At 35.9% G+C, this 21,463-nt stretch overlaps 1 protein-coding gene across 1 annotated transcript; it reads right to left on the reverse strand.

The window, feature by feature from the left end:
* Positions 1–742: 742 nt before the first annotated feature.
* On the reverse strand, positions 743–21,189 carry CCDC172 (coiled-coil domain containing 172). The gene is made up of 8 exons (XM_065639559.1): positions 21,111–21,189; positions 20,829–20,914; positions 17,436–17,552; positions 15,881–16,046; positions 13,768–13,869; positions 12,710–12,812; positions 1,588–1,675; positions 743–775 (listed from the first exon to the last, which is right to left on the reverse strand). Exons 1-8 carry the CDS (start codon positions 21,187–21,189, stop codon positions 743–745), a joined length of 774 nt encoding a protein of 257 aa, XP_065495631.1.
* Positions 21,190–21,463: the final 274 nt, after the last annotated feature.

Below are 21,463 nucleotides of genomic sequence, written 5' to 3' on the forward strand. Positions count from 1 at the left end.
GCTTGAATGAATAGGGTTCCTTATTCAATGGAAATTCTGCCCCAATTCTCTAGAAATGTGAACTTTTCATTTACAATACAGTTTTATCTTTGCTGTCAAGTGCTGAAGATAGCACTCAGTATTCTGTGGGTTGTGAGAGAGGAAGAAAAGAAGACTTCTGATGATCAGAAGGCAAGTGTTATGTAATGGACTGGCTTAACCAGCACTGGAGGCATCTGCTGCTCAGGAGATTTGGAAACTCTTCTGCACTATCAAACAGCATTGCTGGAGTTGAGCTGCTTCAGAGAGCTTGTCACAGAATTGTGTTGTCAAGTTATAAACTAAATAGCCACAGCTCCTGTTAAGTATTTCTTGATGGTAATAGCAGTCTGTCTCTCAAATAAGGCCACAGGAGTGCATTAAAAATAGGAGAGAATTCATTGTGAAAAACAGTACAGAGAACAGAGCTGGTAATACAGGAACTCACCTGTATGTGTAATGGACTATGTACTGTCCGTTCATGGACACAAATAGGAAACTAAAGATGGATGGCTGTTGAATTTGTAGAAAAAAACATAAACATCCCACCCCTTTAAAATGAGCAAAATTTTATTGTAATGAAAAGCAAAGGCAGATACAAACTGTGGTTTAATCAAACAAGCAAACAAAAAAATAGAAGCAAACCTGATAGAGCCTGAGTAAAATGGTTTAAATATACCCAAAGACTAGCTTCTGATACTCCATATCATAAGTGACATACTATTCACTTGTTCGAAGACCTTTTTTGTAATAGATTCTGGAAAAAAGAAATAATTTAATTCTAGAAAATGAAATCTGAGTTCACTGTGTTCTTTATAGTTATATTATTATATATATTATATTTTTAATATATATTATTATATCAGTTATATTCCTCTAACAGAAACTTGAAACTGATCTTAAAAGTGAGTAATGCAGATTTCCCATTACTGTTAGTCTGCTATTGATGCTAGTAACAGCTGCATCTTCACAAAGCTCAATCAGGGGGTCTGAAATGAACTTTAAAAAGCCTTTTTTTTTCCCAAAAATGGGACAGGAAAATATTTTTTATCTTTGTATTGTTACACAGACTGGCAATCAAGAAATTTGAAGTTAGCACTGACAGAGAAAAAACAATTTTTAATAAGTTTTTGTAAAGAATTTGTGAGTGGACAAAATAAAATATTACATGAAAAGGATGCTATTATAGTCTTATTTCTCCATATTCCCATCTTCCATTGAACTGACAGCTGGAGATACAGATTAATTTAGCTCCTAGATGTGTAATCTTTTGCAGCCTTCAACAAGTTAATGATTAGTACTAGTCCCCCAAATATGGCTTTCTTGTGCTAAAAATGTATCTTTAAATTCTTTTCTGTGCTTCCCTTTTCTGTGAGAAATTATATTCCTGGATATTTGGAAATAATAGGCTAAAACAAATAAGAATTGGAGTGCACCTGCAATGCAAAGATGTTTGACTGTGTGTATAGTATAAAAAACTGCTTATCTAAACCACTGCTGATCATCTTAAATTACACCTTTAAAACTAAAATTATCAAACACTTAAAGTACTTCATGAAAATGGCATACCATCTGCAGAATTTCAATTTCTGTTCGAAGAGTCTCACAGATACTTTCCCAATCATCATCTTTGCAATTTTCCAATTCTTTCTTAAGCCTGTGTCCAAAAACAAAATCAATTTTTGGGTTAGAGAATTGGTGCTTGGGTAACTATTTTTTTTCAGCTTTGGTCCCAATCGTCCATTTGTCATATGCGAGAAAACCCTCATTGATCCATCTGCACGATCAGCATTTTGGTTTGCTGGTTTTGTATTATAATTGGCACTCCACCCTGCTGCTCTCCCACAATATCGTTGGATTTCATTTGGCACCAGCAGTTGTGAATGCAACGTGAGGAACTTCAGAAAATGACACTTTGGGTTTTTGCAAAGTGTATCTTGACTAAGTACTTTGTTAGACAAATTTCTGGACCATGTTGTTTTCATAAACCATGAAAGATTTATGGCCTCATTAGTCATAATTTTCCTTACTTAAACAAGTGAATTTGAATGTTGATACTTAGGAAGGACCATATGTTACTGTTCTGCTCTCCCTGAGTATCTGCTTGTAGCCGCTGGTGCAGACAGAATGTTGGATTAGATGGATCTTCTGCCTGACCCCGTGCAGCCGTTCCTGTGCAATGTTGTTCTGAACCCCTCTGCAGATTTCTTTGCTGTTGTTGTCTCCTCACTGCTCCCATTGCTCTTCAGCACTTACTGACCCAATAGTCCCAGCCAGGAATTCTCCAACTTTGCTACAATAAGGACTAATTTTAATATAGTGATTGTTGCATTCAAAAGAGCATCGACTTTTTTGCCATTCTTTCAAGATTATATCATAGCCCCAATGATACTAGTAGCAATTTTCTGTACAAATATTATTTAAAATTATTTTTAATGTAAAATATCAGTAGCTTAATGATAAAATCTGTTAGGAAATCAGACAGCATGGAGCCAGCACCATACAGGGAGCAACCTCTGCATCCATGGGAAGTGGACAGCAAAAAAAAATTGTAGCATGCGGTTTGTTCTTCCTAAATGAGTGGAGATGTTCACAGCAGCAGTGCTTGCAGGGCTAGAACTTCCTTTGCCTCTTTGAGGCATAAAGCAGTTTTTACAAACAGCTCTTGGCTAATTTTTGCCATATGGAAACAATTAACAAAACAAACCTTAGCAACAGGATTCTCAAGGGCTGCAGCTCCTGAAACACTGCAGCTCCTCTCCAAATGTTTTCATAGAGTGAAAGGAGGTAGAAGACTTGACTTACGTAGCACTGTCTACAAAGCAGGCTCACAAATTCAGAGTTTTGAGAACCAGAAAAAAATGCAGTTTAATTGGGAAAAAACCTTCTGCAGAAAAACACTTTCCAAGGGAAATATCAGTGTTTGGGAAACATGTAAGACATTGGTCCTGCTAAAAGCAGACACCTAAACTTTGTGCATCAATGACTGTAGTGGTTTACGTTAATATAATACTTGGAAGGCCAAGAGAAATCTGTGCCAGACCTATAGTAGTCCAATGAATACAAGGTGATGAGATTATACTGAGTCTTTGTATGGCTGTCAGAAGAAAAGCATAATGAGAAAGCTGAAGTTGCCATTTCAGTGAACAATGCGAATATTGTGGGACATACAGATAGGCCGGAAAAAAGGAGGAAAACTATATATTCTTCCTCTAATTAAACAGCTAAACTGATGTATCACAGCAGGACCCTGTTTATTCTGAAGTTGAAAGAGCAGGTAGCTACCATTTTTTCTTTTATAAAAGAGGAAATAAATCATTTAACCTAATTATATGGATAATGCACCTCTTTAGCTGTACTACTACAGATAGAGTTTGTTTTCTACACAATAAAATAGCTTTATTAAAAGTAAAAGGTATAGCTTTATATTAGAGGAATAGCATAGTCACTATGTGGCATTAGAATAGTAGCATAAGACTGGACCTTAAGTTAATTTTGCTGTTCCTTTGGAAAATGTAAATATCTTATCATCAATATGGACACAGTATGAGTTCTGTGTGTTTGTATTACAAAGGAGTAAATCTTCTTTCAGAAATAATTCTCCTGCATTCGTAGTACATACAAGCGTTCAAACGGAAATTTTGAACTACACTTTAATAAAGGAAATATTCACTGTACCAGAGTACAGTGCTAGTTCACAGACTGTTTTCATTGAGAGAAGTTCATTTCAAAGTCTAAGATCAGCTTTTGATCTTGATTAAATCAGCTTAACTTCATTGCCTTGCCTCCTCACTTTTTCCTTCCTGTGTTCTCTTGTTAGCATGATACTAGAACCCTAGTTTGTTTAAAACAAAGTCCTGCTTTGCCTAATTTCCTTCAGGAAAAGACACAGTCTGTTAATCTCAGAGAAAATGCTCTCCCATTGTCTTCCACACTGTAAAATTGATGCACAGTCTGTTTGCGGGTTGTCAGGCTAAGGATGATACCAGTCTGTGTTAGGTGTACGCTAAGGATGGAACAACCAGAAGATAAGCAGTAAGAGTTGCTTATCTGTGTCTTGGGATTGTGAATTAATTACTATTGATGATGTGCTTTGAAACGGTAACATTTTGCATATGAATTTTAAAATTTTATTTAAAATATTTTATAAAACTTCTAAATGTGGTGACAGCACAGCTCCTTACATAGCATGGGGTAGTGGTGATAAAAGATATTCATTCTGATGTGGTGTTTAATTTTCACATTAATCAATTGATTCTGCTTTCAGGTCTTCCTTCTTTCTTATTTAGAAGCTAGATAATTACAGTATGTGCCAGGAATATTATACTCACAAAACAAGGTCTGTCTGTAAGGTTATAGTCTACACAATTAATGCATTGGAGACGCCTGAGTTACTGAATAAATGATGAAGTTTTACCAGAAGGAATGTGAGACAATGGAACTATTCAAAAAATGCTTAATGTGTAAGCAGGTTTAGCTTTTTCATTTTACATTTAAGATAAGCAGGATATTCATATTCATCCTTCCACTATCAGATTGAATGTGCAAACCAATTATTCATTAAACTATACTGTCTAGATGGAGGACAAGTTTTCTGTCACCTTTGGAAATGGAAAGAGATGTACCTTTTGCCAGAACAAGGATTAATTTGACAATTATACCCTCCTTATGACTATGATAAAAAGCAGATCTCTTAATAAATATTCTGAAAATTGACATTAACATTTGTCTTTCCTTGTCCATTGCTTTTGTTTTATTTTTAGAATTTTGGTCTCCTTGATGGCAATAAAGTGTATCTTTTAAAAAAGTCATTGCACTGGATTGACAGTGTATTGGTAGTTTACAGCATCACAGGTAACGAGCTCTAATGAACAACTGGAGTTCAAATGCCTTGATTGTGAAAAGACGTTTGACTATTCCTTTGACAAACATCCAAGATAAATAGCAACAGTAAAACCGAGCCTTATATCAAGTAGGTGGGACCACAGCATCAGCATTTTTGGATGCTAGCTCACCTTAGACTGGGCTATCAGTGGTCCATTTTCCGTTACTCTTGAATGGCACAAGTGACAAAGAGATGGAGGAGGAGGAGGAGATCACAGAAAATGATCGATTTTGCAGCTTAGAAATGAGCACAGCTATTAAATGTCATTAGCATTTGTGGCTGAAATGCATTCTTTTTGATTTTCAGCTGTATATGCAGAAGGCAAATAGGAAAAATAATTGTGAAATCAATACATGCTGGTATTATGAATTGAACTATGATGAAAATAATGCTATTGTCAAATAGGTTTCTCTGAAATCTTTGAATGTTCAGATTCAAGTTCCTGGATCAAGGCTTCAGTAGCCAAGATGTGCATTCCAAGAATAATTTTAGGTAGAGAGGCCTCAAAGAAGAAATAGTTTGTGTAGAAGGCAGGGTGAATATTATGGTCGTCTTAGAGTCTTTTTTTTTTTTTTTTTTTTAATTTTTATGTGGGGGTGAAACACCCTACCTTGTTATCGGGGGTGCAGAAGGAACACACTGTCTCTTGGTTATGTTTTGCTGAGACAAGTGAAACTTTTTTTTTTTCCTATTTTCATTCTTGTTTGCCTTGTTTATGACCACTGTTTGATTTTTTTTTTTTTTTTTTTAATTTTTTAACCATAAATATGAGGAGAAACACTAGAGCGTGCTGTAAAACAGAATTGCTTGACACTGATATACAGGGCATAGAATTTATGGTATGAAGTGACGTTCCCTAAGAAGTTACATATAAACTTGAGGGTATGTATGTTGATTTTCCTGGATTTTATCATAAATATCAGGAGAAACGTTTATCGAGACTTTACTGAGTCTGAAGAAAAGTATAGAAGGCTTCGGCTTCTTGTCTCACGCCAAAGTAGAGCTAATGCATTGAGGTCATTCAGTCTCAGTTCAGTACCGGTACTGATTTAATGTCTATGTTTCTATAGTGAGAGCAAGATTTTGCTGGCTATTTACAATTTACTGACACTACTAAACAGAAAATGCTATTGATACAGCTGAAGAAGTCAATAAATTTCAGATTATTATCAATTGATTGAGGAAGGGAGAAAATGAGTCTTAAATGGAGTTCAGTATCTCAAAACAAATTCAAGCACTTGAGCTGAACAAGTAAATTATAAAAGTGTGTGCTTCATGGAGCAGAAATAGAATAAAAATTAAGAAAGTGATCTAGTAGTGATAATAAATGCTAGCAAGAAGATGAAACATGCAAGGGAAGAGGGTACCAGCTACATAACAATGGTAATTAGATGTAAATTAAAATAAATAGAAATACCTTAGGTAAAATAAGAAAATTTCAGCTTTTAATGTTTTGAATCAGATCAAATGCTGATTCTAAAATACACCATTATCCTTGATTAAAGCCTGCGTTTTGCAGATGTTTTCAGGCAACTGTTTACAAAAGTAGTTCTAGGTCTTGGGATTTTTGTTATTGTTTGGTGTTTTGTTTAATTTCTATTCCCCAAATACATAAAACATTACAAGAAGTTTTAAGGAATATATTATTATAGTTGAATAAGCATGGAAAGGTTAAGGCACATTGAATTAAATTGCACGTTTAGGATGAGATTTGCTTTTGTACAGACAGAAAACCAAAGTTAAATGGACTGTTTTGCGTGGGAACTGTAAGTACAAGTTACATAGGAAAAAATTTACAAGCATCAGAGACATCAAATTGTTTTTAGGGGTCAATAAGATTCCTATTGAAAGTCAGGGAAAATAAATATGGGATAAATATGGGTCAACGATCCTTCTAGTTCAAATATCTTGATTTTTCTATTGTACAGGCAAAATTAGATCTCAATCTGGATTTATTAATATGTCTACCATATTGCTGAAATTAGTATCTCTAGACTCTACTGCTTTGCTTCATGTGAACTATGTAATTTTCTCAGAACTAGAAAGGATTTTAAAATACCCTTGTTTCTCTTTGCATTGTGGGCTCTCCATTCTCTGCTCATCTTCCAGGTTGAATGCATCTTTCTTGAAAAGTAGGTGAGAGATTTGTTCAGAGTACTCATACACCCTCCTGGTTTTTGTTGGAAATACCTCTTGCTTTTTTCCACAGGTATATTTACTTTTTATGTTTATAGTGGTCTTTTGATACCATGGCATGCTCAGGCCTCTCTTCTCCTTTGCTTCCAGGTACCTATTATTGCTTCCAGGTAGCTATTATTGAAGTCCCCAGTTGTGTACAAGTACATAACCTGTATATAATTATACCTGTATATAACATTTTTCAGTGAATCCAGCTTACAAGGTGTAGAGTTTTTCAATTGTTTTACACTATTCCAAAGTAATTATTTGAGACATTAAGCAAGACCAGCTGTAAGTGTAGTTACCTTCTTCCAGCCCCAGAATTTCTTTTTTTCAGACCTATCAGTATTGTTGCTATTAGTCATTTCCTTACTCAATTTTAATACGTCTTCCCCAGGTTAACTAGTAGTTTCCCATGTGGGATAACATCAAATACTTTAGTAATGTCTAGATGGATGGCACTTGCATTTTTTTGTCTAACCAATGGGCTGTCTTATCAAAGAAAGATATCATTAGTCAGATTTGATCTATTTTTTGGAAATCCATACTACAATTTACAATGGAAACCTATTTTAACATAATTCAAACTATAACAGTTCCACTGGGTACTACTATTAAAAAGCAAATCTTAAAAAATCGACGAGGAGATTGTCATTAAAAACCTCATTTTGATCCCCATATATTACTCCAGAGATTGATATTTCTTGATTATAAAATTCAACATAAAATTAAATTGCAAGTATTTTTTTTAAACCACCAGAACCATGCACGGTCTTAGGCAGTCAGCTGTTAGCATGAAACATTTGTTCAGCTCTAATGAACATATTTCCTGTATGATTTGTATGAAAGAAAGCATCACTTTTTCCTTCCTAATTTTGGTAATGAAGTTTCTTTTTCTGTATTATGAAGTATAAGAAACAACACTATATTTTTAGGAATTAGGCAAGCATACAAAGCCTTGAACTATTTACAAAGTAAGCCGACTTCATGCATTTCCCTTTTGCTACTGCTTTTCTGAAGTAGAACATAAATTCAGGTTTCAAAGACACGATTTATCTTTAGTCTATCTTTAGTGATAAAAATATCAATTTTATGTAGAAACTGACTGTTCTTAGTCTAAATAAACTGTAAATAAAATTATTTCTAGGTTGCTTTAGATAAGGCAACACAAATTTAAAATTAAACTGTGAAAGAAGATAATTAATATAGTAAGTAATTACAATTAATATAATAGTGAAATGACATAGCTAGGAATTTGCTGGTATCTGTTAGTCTCTGCTGGAGTCCTGTATTGTTCCACTAAGTGATGCTACTTGCCAGGGAAATGTGACTCAAGAGAGCTGGTGCCAAAGTTCTTTCCTGCTGTTTTGTGTTTGGGGTTGGCATTGCCAGAGCAGATGATTAAAATGAGGCTTTTGATTTTAATTGTAGCTCTTTTCTGAAAAAAAGCCCTCTTTTCTTAATATTTCTCTGTATTATGCACCTGTATCATGAAACACAGTTTCCAGGGTGCCTACTTTGAAGAAGAGGGTACAGTGTCTTATCCATAATTGTATCTGTGCTTAACATTCAAATTTTGGTTAGCTTTTTCCTGTATCTGATATGTGCTACTACAAGCCTATAACTGCAGCACCAACAGCTGTTGGAATTACCAGTGCGTGCTTCTCATGACCTTATATAATTCTTTGATGGATTTGGGAGAAATTTTATGAAACTGTGGACATAGTATAGGGCATTTCTCTCAGATCAAAGATGAATTGCTGTAATTTGAATTAGCTGGCTACACTCTTCAGCTGAAATGCAATTTACTTTAAGATATATACTTAATTGTAATGAAGATTCTTGCCTTACCAGCTACTTTTGATATTGATTTTTAAGCTGGGACTAGGTATATGATACAACAACAGACTTACAGGGTGGTCTGGGAGCTACATATATCAGGTTATTGATGCTGACTGTCTCTCACATTTGTTCTAAGGAAGCATTAAAAACATCAGTATTTTTACGGTGTAAAGAGTCGTGTGATTTCCTGCTCTGTAAGAAAAAGAATCAGATTTTGTGCTTATTTCATAGGAAAAATATGTATTTTTGATCCACATTACTTGCGTCAAAATATTCTTCTCTTTATACATACTAAGTATTATTTTCAGTATAAAGTAAAATTCTTTTCTTGCAATAGATTCTGTTTGGGGGAAAAAGCTTATCTTGCTAGGTAAAAAGGGTTGTTTCTCAAATACAGTGTGCTCAATCACATTGATTTTAGCATGACCAAGCTATTAAGAGATACACTAGTATATGTAAGATCACATTAATTGGTACTTTGGCTGCAAAAGGTCCTTTGCAAGTGCCAAAGGTGCATCTAGACTGTCAGGAGGGCTTCCTGGTTCACCCTGGGTGCCCAGTTTTTCTCGCTGACACTGAATGATTCTTTACTCTCAGATTCCTTCAGAGGGCACCCACAGGAGTGGCCAGGATAGTTTGCTCAAGATCTGCTCCAGAGAGGCTATTGTGCTCTGCTGTGGCAGCCGTGGTCCCTCAAATGCTCCCGTGGCACCTCATAGGGCCTGTGACACACGCAGCAGCTGTTGTCATTTTGAGCCATCGCTCTGCTGAGCTGGACGTAACTCCTTGAAGTATTTAATGCATTTTGAATGGAAAGTATGTGTATAGACATGACATTATATCTTAATGTCACAAAGACACTACAAAGGGACTAGAGCAGACATGATTTCACCAAATGCTAGGAAGTGCAGAGATGATGTTTGTTGCAAATAATGCTGCCTCTGAGCAGTGTAGGCACAAGCCAGTTCATATGTATTGATCTATGGGCTGTTTTCTCCCCCTTGTGCAATACACAGTGATAATCGGTTCATTGGATAGTTCAGACTGGAAGAGATGTCAGGAGGTCACCTAGCCCAACGTCCTTCTCAAAGCAGGGTCAGCTACAAGGTCGGAGTAGATTACTCAGGGCTTTATCCAGTCAAGTCTGAAGACCTTCAAGGATTAAAACTATGCAACCCCTCTGGGCAACCTTTTCCTTTGCTGTACTATCCTCATGATAAAAAAGTGTTTCCTTAGATTCATTCTAAACCCCTCTTATCTCTCCTGCTTTTTGCCTTTTCTTCTCCCACTGTGCAGTGTTGTGTAGATCCTCACTCCATCTTCTTGATGACTTCCTTGTAGGGACTGGAGGGCGATCAGGTACCTCCAGGGGGTACCTGCACTATTTATAGCATATAATACTTTAAATTCCCTTTGATTCTCTTAATTCAGTAGTCCAAACCAAAAAGTGATTAGTAGGATTTGTTAAAAAAAAAAAAAAAAAAATGATAGAGTTGTATGAGTCTGATAAGGTTTGGGATAATTCTGAACAGCACAGTGCTATGACATGCAGAAGTAGACAAATGAGGATTGCCTGTGTGCCTCTACTGAAAAGCAGAATCTATTAGTGCTGACAGGGAAGCGCAGTAACACAGCTATGTTGCTTCTGGCATCCAAGATAGTTTGTTCAGGGCTATCTCTCTCTATAAAGCATTGAGCTTTTCTGAGTCTACAGGAGATCAAAAGCAAGTTCAAGATAGCAGTATGATCTAGGAAAATCTATCCTAGATTTTGTCCAGTATCTGAAACGAAAATATATTTCAATGTGAAGAAAATGTCTTCAACATATTATTACGTGTCAAGGAGAGTTTGCTTTTTGTGATAGTAACGTTAGCTGTAGGAGCACTTTACATTTTGCACTACACGCAGTTATCAAATAATCATAGAATCACAGAATCATTTTGGTTGGAAGAGACCCTTAAGATCATTGAGTCCAATCATAACCTAACTCTAGCACTAAACCATGTCCCTAAGAGCCGCGTCTTGTCACTTGGTTTGTTCAGCCTGGAGAAGAGGAGACCTCGTCACAGTTACAGCTTGCTCACAAAGGGAGGAGGAGGGGCAGGTGCTGAACTCTTCTCTTTAGTGATCAATGACAGAATCTGAGGGAATGGCAGGAAGATGTACCAGGGGAGGTTTAGGTTGGACATTAGGAAAAGATTCTTCACCTGGAGGGTGCTGGAGCACTGGAACAGGTTCCCCAGGGAGGTGTCACGGCCCCAAGCCTGACAGTGCTCAAGAAGAGACTGGGCAACATCCTCAGACACATGATCTATACGTCTTTTAAACCCCTCCATGGATGGTGACTTGACCACTGCCCTGGGCAGCCTGTTCCACTGCTTCACAACCCTTTCCATGAGGAAATTTTTCCTAATATCCAATCTGAACCTTCCCTGGCGTAACTTGAGGCCATTTTCTCTTGTCCTAGTCTAAGCTTATATTGGCCACAAAATGATGCATTTTATGAAATTTAAAAATCTTCTTGCTTTGGTGGTAAATGACACATGCTAGTTTTGTAGTTAATGGAATTTAATATATTTTATCCACTGTTGTGTTTTCCACCTGGATAAAACCAAAGTATTGTTCCACAAAACTGTGAGTTAATTTCAGTACACAGAAAGCCAGATATGCATGGATTCGAATGATTTGCTCAGGATCTCCTAGCAATCAGAAGCAGAGCTGGGCATTTAAAGTAATATAATGTTCGCTACTTCTATAACAGGAAACCTGTTATATAAAACTAATTACACCGATTTAAATATTAAGCAGCATCATGGCAGTAAACTACTCCAACGGCAGTATGTTATTTAGAAGGTAGCTGACAACCTCAGGTATCACAAACCCCAATATATCACGATGGAATGAATAATGTAAAAGACTGAATTATAGCATGCTGTCTTACAGAATTGCTGATGTTATTGTTATTTACACTGTGCCTTCTATGTATATGTTGAATGCAAAATTTTTGCTGCTGTATGCAGAGTTGTGGGCTAACTAATTTTTATGTAGAAGGAATTTTGGCCATGTCTCAACACCATGTAAGAGGTTGTAGAGAGTTAGTAATAGGGCTGATATATAATTTTCTTTTGCAAAATGATATTCAGCAAAAAATGGGCCATTAGCAAATCATCTTTCAGAAAAATGCTCAGGGTTCTCTGCAAAATTTTATTTTTCTATTGAAAGCTTTCAGAAAAAAAAATATTATAGTTATTTTAGTCAAAACCTCAAAAATAAATGTATAGAAAAGAAAACATGATGTGTTTTCTCTAATTATTTCTGTTAGAGAATGTTTTGGGCCAGCTTTTCTAGGAGGAGTTCCTTTGCATTGTCTTTCAAATATTTTTACATATCCACAGGCACTTTCATCTGGGTCATGATAAAATAGGAGAAAGATGGTTAATTTGGTGATATGGGGCTTTCTGCATGGGAAGCTTTTTTGTTGAAAACATTACATTATTTGCTGCATAGTGAAAATGTAAATGTCAAATGAGCAAAATGACAAGAAAAGACTCGTCACCACTCAGTTCCTAGGAAGCAATATTTGCTATTAAGGGAAACTGTGAAAGGTCTTCTGTCTTGGTTAAATCTTCAAAATTTTATTGTAAACTAGCTTAATTAGAAGGCAAACTAGAACTGATGGTAGGGGTCACAGAGGAAACAAATCTATGTTTACTGGTTTCAGTCCAAGGCCACCTGATACAAGGAGGTTCCTGTGGCAAATCCACCCCATTGCAATGAGATTCTTACCTTAAACATTCAGGATCAGTCTGAGGTTTTTCAGTAACTTGGACTTTTTCTGCTTCTAAATCTTTTGTCATTCTTTCAGCCTCCCTGATTACTTTCTCTAGGTCTAAACAGAAAATAACAATTACCTTATAAATATATATTAATCATCCATATTCAAAGACTTACTACACTTTCTAAATTTATCTTTTCTAACACCTCTTTGTGAAACTGTTCGTAGGGTAAAGGCATCCAAATAAAGAACATGAATTATTTTATTATTGTAATTGGTATGCATATTGCAATCTTCTAGAAAATTTTATTCCTTTTCCTAAATAATTTATGACCATATTTATGGTCTTTCTTAGCTTTCTTACTGTGACATGTTAATTACACATTCATAAAGAAGTTACTAAACCACTTCTAGGTTATATTTTTATCCAAATTTCAAAATCATCCCTATTGCTTGTGATCACCTTTGACACAGAACCTTTCTTGATTCCCTCTGTATCTATTTAGTTGTTTTATGTGGTTTCCTGTATATTTGACACAGCTTTATGTGTAAACTTTTTTTTTTGTGCACAGACTTTCACATACTAACGCATAAATATCAGTAAAGAGATGACAGTTGAATTTACTAGTCAGAAGTTTAGCACCTAGGCCAAATCGGACTTTATCAGTCCAAGCCATGTTGCTTGTTAAACATTTAAATTTTAATGACATCCTTTATTTATAGGTTAATGAGTTTTAAACAATATTTATATTGATTCTAAGTTCACTTTGAAACACTAAATTCTCTGTGTAAGTACATGACTTGCCAGCAAAAGTAAAAATTTCTTTTTCATAGTTACAGGTTACGATTCAGCAAATCTGTAGACCTCAGTATCACTAACATTTAAAATAATTCATATTGAAATCCATAGTATTTGTTATAACCATGTCTATAACAATATATAAAAATATATTAAAGTTATCTTTCCATTACTTCTTTTTCTTCAGAAAAATAACTTGTCAGAAAACATTTTTCAGAAGCATTTGTCAAGCCACAAATAATCATCATAACAAGTGATTATCAGGCACACCTTTGAGTTCGCTTTGGACGGTAAATAAATACTGCTTTAATTCGTTCTTCTCCAGCTGGAGTGCATTTAACTGAACATTTTTATGTTCCATTGACTCCATTTCTAAGAAAAAAAATATATTTTAAATTAAAATGCATTGCAGTCCTAGCTTTCATGATATAATCTTAAATATTCTTAACTACTTCTACCAATCTTCAGCTAGTCAAAAAGAACCTTAGACATAAAACTAAAATCTGTTGTTTAAAATCCAGTTCACAGGAAATTATATGTCCTATAATGAATACATACCTATGAAAGAATTTTTTTAAATGATATTAAGATGTTTGACATATTTTTTTTGACTAGGCATAAAAAGAATTTAAAATGTTTTCCTTTAGAGTTAATTCAGCTATAAAGGAAGATGACTTATTGAATAGGTGGTGAAGAAACATCTCTCAGCAGGACTAAAAAGCATGTATTTTGTTTAGTGTTATGGACATTTGAACCTGACCATTGACAACATCTGGAATTAATTTTAATTGTTTCCCTGACAACGGGAGGTCCTCACGTAATTTTCTTGTTATGAGTTAAACTTGTCTAGTATCATCAGTGTGCTCGAGACTATAGCAGATAGAAAGACAAATTGCACCTTAAAAAAGATGTAATTTAAAAGGGTGGAATCAATACAGCAAAAAACCCAGAGAAGAACATTAATCACCTTTCATGTCCTGTTGCTCTAACCTTTCAGAGACCATTTGACTGATCAGATCTGCCTGAACATGTAAAAATTAATCCTTAAAAGTATCAAGTTCCTCCCAATACAGGCTTGTTTTTCAGTTGTAGATGAGAATCAGAGCCACAGGAAACACAGAAAGAAGGTACCACCAAGAAGAAACTCAAATGGACCGTCAGAGTTCAGTAACTTTACATCAGAAATAGGGAATCCAAAGTGCTGGCACTTGACTTGTAGAATTATGAGACTGGAAAGGACTTCGAGTGGTCATCTACTGCATTCCTTCTCCTGGGGGTAGGACCAGCTGTTCCTCTGGGATTTCTGACAGATGCTTGTCTAACCTGTTCTTAAAGACCTTTGGTAATGGAGACTCCTAATTTCTTTGGTGATGGAATCTCATAAGGCAGAGTGTTTCAGTTGTTCACTATTCTTCCTGAAAGATTTCTGAACACCCAGCCAGACTCTCCCTTATTGTGGTTTATATTTTTTACTTTTTATTCAGCTCACTATAGGTGTGGAGAATATATTAATTTCCTTTTTACAGAGCCCTTTAAATATTTAAGACTGATATCCGTCTTCCGTCAGTCTTTTCCTCCAAAGGTTAAATAGTCCGAATTCTTTAATTTCTTTTTCTTCTCTTGTCCTCCAGATCTCTGATCACTCTCACTAGTCCCATGTGGATTCTCTCAAGCTGGTCCACATTTTTTCTTGAAGTGCAACATCCAAACCTAGATGTATAGTACTCCAGCTAAGAGCTTAACTGCTCTAAATAGAGTGAAGGATTATTTTGCATGTCTCAGAGGTCGGAGTTATGTTTATGTCTCAGTATGGTGTTGGCATTCTGATGTCATTGACTCATGTTCAGCTTGTGATCTATGATGACTCCTATTTCCTTGCTGAAGGATTGCTTTTCAGCCTGGCTCTCTGTTCTGAGAAATCTCATATTCTCTATCTTAACTCAAAGATATAGTTATACTGTAGCAGTAAAAGACCAATCCTGCAAAGCATCTGTGCAGATAATTCTTTTGAAGCTAAGGAAGCTTGCATAGCTCAACCATTGGTGAATATAATTATTGCAAATGTAATACAGTACGTTATGTGTGACAGCGCACCTCTGCGCTGGTTGACATTAGACATTGGGAGCCACTTGTGCAGTTTTGCTGCTTCTCCTCATAGTGCTCATAGTCAGAAAGGACTGAAGGGGACAGGGAACAGGAGAGGCTTTAATTCTGCTTCTGTAACGTGGTATTTCAGACAATGTTCTCTCCATTTTTAGTGCTAAGAGGAAATTCCAGACAGCAAGGGAATGGAATTAAAATTGTTGTTTTGCACAGCTATATTTTACTGATTTGTATTCATTCTCTGGTAATCCAAGATAAAATAGTTTAATATAAGATTTACCATTTTTCAACAGAGTGGCCTCATTCTCTAAGTCATTTATTTCAATCTTGACTTTTTTTTTAATCAGAAGATCTCTATTACTTGTTAGACCATACTCATTGTTAAACTCTGTTACTTCTTTAGTAAAATTATCTTCCTCTTCAGTCATTTTTCTCTTTGCATCTGTCTGGAAAAAAACAAACAAACAAACAAAAAAAGGAAAATTGAATGTTCAGGTGAAAAAAAGAAAAGAAAATCTTTGTTAGTTAGGCAGACTGAAAGGCACTGTTTTTGTTTATCCTTAAACTTGTATATTTATTTTTCATGACTTACAAGAACATGAAAATGGTCTACAGCTCTATAATTTTGTCTGTTGTTTTAACCTTTTAAGTGAAGGATATATTCTTAATAATAAAACATTTTTTAAAAAATCAATAAATTATGTTACTGACTTGTGCCAGCAGTTTTTCTGTTGAACTCTTTATTGAAATTAGTAGAAAGTTCTGTTTAAAATCACTAGCATAGTATGGCCACTCTTTTTTAAGATTGTTGTTAAAAGAAATAAAGGTGTTCGTTCCTCTGCAGAATGTAGACTTTACCTCCCTCAGTAAACTACCAAGAAAGCTATAGTTGATAGGAAGTGACTGTTTCATTTTCTGAAAAAAAATATTCAATAAAGAAACACAATATTAAATTCCTTTTAAAAAAATCTTAATTGATTGCTAAATTAAATAAAAAGAAATCACCTCTATATACAGGAAGAAAGAAATGATAACCTATATATCCAGCTTGACTGGTTACAATTAGTAGAAACTCCACACTTCTCCAAAGGATATTTAGCTTTTATAGCTAAATATTTTTTTCTATGATACTTAATAATATTTATTTTTCTTTCTTTCTTTGTATACTTAGGATTGGGAATGCATTGAATGCTGGAGAAATGCTGAGAAGACTACTCATCTGTGGTGTTTCTGAGTATCTACAGATCCAAGGATCCACAGTGAAGTAAGAGGAAGCCAATATTCAGGTTAGCACAAGAGAGAACTGGAAAGCTTGTTGTCTGTATCTGTACATCAGGATTCCTAAAATGTGGTGTTGGCCTCCCTGAGTTTTTCCTTTGATCCTTCTCAGTATGTTTTATTGTGGATGAGGCTGTCCAATTTAAGGTGAGACTTCCCTAGTTTTCTTTTCTAAAGGAAATAATGTGTCAGAATTGGAGTTCAGTCATATAACAGCAGGCATTAGATAAGGAAATCAAGAATGTGAAATCAGCTTTTTAGAGAAAATGCAGTATACATTGGTTACCTTTGATCATGGTTTAAAATAAAAGTAAGAATTTACATTGTTAAGTATGCTAGAGTAAAACCAACCAACTAAACAAAAAACCCAAACAAACCACAAAACCACTACACACAAAATCCAAAAACCCAACCAAACAAACAAAAAACTAAACAACAACAACAAAAACTGGTTTTCCAGATTGAAAACATTACTTTTTCCATATTTTCAAATTTTAAAACTGTCTAGGCTCACACAGCAGAAAAGACCTGTCTGAATACCATAGCTGGAAACATACAAAGATTTTAAGAAGGCTCGTTTTTTGATTGATAAGTTCAGCTTTCTGTTTTTCTAAGCTGTCTTCACGTTTCTTCAGAATTTCTGCATAGAACCGTTTTTCAGACAGATGCTGAACCTTTCAAGAGAAAAAAAAGAAGCTATAAAGACTATTGTTTTATTGTTTCATATACACGATATGTACAATTAATGATGTTGCACATAAAGATCTTGGTCCAGTTGAAACAGCTGGCATAGCTGCTGGATTAGTGAAAGCATAACAGCTCTTTTTTTCCCCCCAATATTCTTCCAATATATCACTAAGTTACTAAGCTTTTGAAAAGTATCCTTTCTTTACACAACACATTTAGTGCTGGTCCACCTATCTAAAACGGCATTTTCAAGTCTTTTCAGTTTAGGAGACATTTTTTCAGGTTAAACCCAGGAAAAATATTGATCACATGGGACATTTTAGCCAACATAATACAGTGTCCTTCATCTACTAAATCAGAGAATAATATCTGAGGGGCAGGGGTCCAACATTGTTGTTCTGACTGAATGACTGTGCACGTTGTCAACTCTGCAATGCTATTGCTGTACAGGAGAAAGAGGGAGGGATATGCTCATATTTTTCTGAGTACAATTTCTGGAATTCTTAGCCAACAAAGTGTATTGGTTAAAGACAGATTGACCATAACCCATCCAAGCCCCAAACTTCTATTTTGCATATAGTTTTATTTTAATTTTTATTACTTTTAAACAGTAATTTATCTGGTAGAAGGGAATACTGTTTGACCATTTCATTTTCAAAATTTTCTGAGGGCCACCTCTCAATTTTCCAGTGCATTTACTGTATCATTGTCTAACCTAAGTTATATGGTAGGATAAACTGTAAGAGCAGATAAATAGGGAACAGCTAAGCATTGAAGAGTCTTAAAGGATGAGAATAATTCATCTGATGAAGTGGAGAAAAGGAGATGAAGAGAATGACTCAGACTGTAACACTCAGAACAAGAAGGAGGGAAAGTCAAGTCAGCAGAGTGGCCCAGACTGGAAAGGCACAGGGCAAGTAGCAGGAAGGAAATTGAATAGTCAGGCTGATCCATGACCATTTGCGTGTGCAGAAGCAGAAGAGACCAAATAATAGTGATATGACAGAGGTAAAAATGAAAAGATTGTTAAATGAAATAATGTAGATGATTTTGGAGATGATGTAGATGAAGTGCATCTGATAAAAATGGAGAAGGATAGTGGAATCAAATGTCTTAAGGCTAGAATGTGACAGCTGGAAAAAAATTTTTAAAAAGACCAGATTTTTTTCCTCATCCCTGATATGTCCAGCATGCTAAGTGTCCAGGAAGTGCTTGCCTCAGAAATACTTATTTTACATATTAATTAAAAGGCAGTAGATGGCTTTATACTGCTGTACTGATATTACTGAACATAACTAGCTGCAGTGTAGTTTCTCCATCCGTAAGATGCCAACTTAACCTATGCATTTGCAACAGATTTTTTTTTAAGAAACCGTTGAGCCATGAAAAGCAAAATGCTATAATTCAGGTTCTAATTACATGCTACCTGATTTTACAGAACGGAGGAAAAAAATAGCATTTCTTAGGCACCTTTGATTTGCCATGGGTAGTATGTGTGAAATAGATGTCAAACCACTTTTGAACTCAGTCTCATCTGCTTGGTCAGGCATAAGCTGCTGTGTATGCACGTGTATGCTTGGATATGTGTGCTTATACAGAAATGCAGTTATTTGGTGTGAGACAAACTGAATAGCATTAGCTGAACAGAATTACATTAACTATTGTAGACATACATAAACTTAATTCGTGGACTGAAAAATAAATTATATGGCTATTGAAATTATTGAAATTATTGAAAGTAATCTTTAAACCTGAATATAGTCTGATTGAAATGCATTTTCCCATTCCACTGTTTTCTGTACAAATTCCTATCTATAAATGGATAAATGTCAGACTAAGCAAGCAAGTAAAATATATTTTTGTGGATGTCAGTGAGAATATTATTAATCCTGGTGGGTAAAGCATGTAAGATTTAATTAGAACTAGTACTTCAGCTCTTCCCATTAGTCATTTACAATAATGGCTCTGCTCCTGGGACCTTCTATACCTACCACATAAACCCTGATTATAAATCACAATACATCAATAACAAATTAGTAGTATAAACATAAAATTGTGATGCTCATAAATAAATTTATGAGCATGACTACGAAGGGCTTTACCTAACATGCAACTCCCAGATATAATCTGTGTTAGTTAAATAAGTTGTTATTTTCAAGCGTTTTTGGGCTCTGAGATCATGGCACGCATAAATGCAAGCACGTGAATAACTGCTTGCAGGATTATAAACTTAATCTGCAACCAGTAAATATTTGCAAATGAGTTATCTTTTATTCTGACCCCCTTGCAGTCATGTTGGTATTTATTATGTATATTACTTAGTCTTTTACAAAAGGTAGAAGAGCTTGGTTTTGGAAGGATGAAAATCATTCCCCAAACATTTATTTTCACAACTAGGTGAGGTAATGCCCCAAAGGTTCTTGAAGATATTTAAGTGATAGGATACAACAGTTCTGACTTCAAATGAACCTCGATGTGCTTTCCTGTTGTGCATACACATTCTGCTAGCGCAGATACTTAACAGCATAGGGGATGATATTTAGACTTCATTTTCAGGCACCAGCAAATGGATTTTTAAATCATTTGTAACCACAGGTGTTAATGGTGAAAAGTTCAGCAAAACTGGAAGCTTAATCTAAAAATGTTTGCAGTTTGGTTAACGGCAAAGCATAGTAAAATCTTAAAAACCTTAAATAGATTCAGAAACTTTTCTCTGTCTTCAGTATCCCTAGAAAAGCTCTTAGGCCTTGTGAGCCCTAACTGTGAGACTAGGCTTGCAGGAAGGTCTTTAGTATATAAGTCAAGATCCTGTGAAGTAAACAAAGGGAATGTTTCCGTATATTTTCTGTGAAAGGCCTTTAGCGAACAGCAGCGGGCAATGAAGGAAGGGTTTTGGGGCCTCTGAAGAAGCTACAAGATTGTTAGGACAGGGCTGGTCACATCTACAGGAACAGTTTGTCTGGTGGCCGTGTCCCCCAGGTTTTTGGAAGCGTTACCTGGAAATGTTCGTACCCCTGAGGTGAGCTGCTCTCTGGACACAGCCAGAGGCCAGCCCGAAGGGTGAGATTTGTGAGAGGAAAGCTGTTGATAGACCTTTTTTCACTAATGAAACGCACAGTGTAAGTTTTCTCAGTGCCATGTTATTTGGTAGGTGAAGTTTACTCCTTGAAAGGGTTTATTAATCTGTTCCTGAAAGAATAGGTCATCTGTTTGTAAATATAATGTATTTCAGTATTATGTATACTATAAACATGCCTGCTTACCTTAGTTTCTAATTTCATTTTTGCAATGTGCAGCTCTTCTTTTGTTTGTTTAATTTTTTCATAACTTCTATTTATGTTGGATTTAGCTGCAACACAACAAAAACCTGTAAAAAATGTGTGCTCCGTTTGTAAAAGTTACATTCTTACAAAAACATGCCATTGGCAGGAAGCAGCCAGACAAGACTTCATGGACAAAACTCCCCTGATGACAGCAGAGCGGGGCCGCTTCTGTCCCCCCGAGAAATGGAGACGCCATTAAGTGCGGTCAGCACCGCCACAGACCTTGTTGGATGAGGCGCCTTTTCTCTCCCGCCTGCTTCTCTGTGAGCTGTATTTGCTGGAACAAAGCATCCAGGTTCATTTCTTTCTTTTTGAGGAGCCTGTGGGCTCTCCAGGTCTTGCTGTCCTTGTGAAGGGCTGGGTGATTAAAGCTGGGTTGCCCTGGAGGAAGGTCAGGCTGGCCCTTCCCTCAGGGCTCTGTGCCCCGCCAGACCTTGGCTACTCCCTCTGGCCTGTGCCTCCCTGGGTTTGGGAAGGAAACCCCAGACCACAGAGAGAAGCAACCGTGGTAGGTGGGACACAGCTGAGGAGGAAGAGGTGACAGAGTGGGACGCGTGGACCGCAGGACGTGGCAG

Source organism: Caloenas nicobarica, chromosome 7, assembly GCF_036013445.1.
Source record: "Caloenas nicobarica isolate bCalNic1 chromosome 7, bCalNic1.hap1, whole genome shotgun sequence".
NCBI lineage: Eukaryota > Metazoa > Chordata > Aves > Columbiformes > Columbidae > Caloenas > Caloenas nicobarica.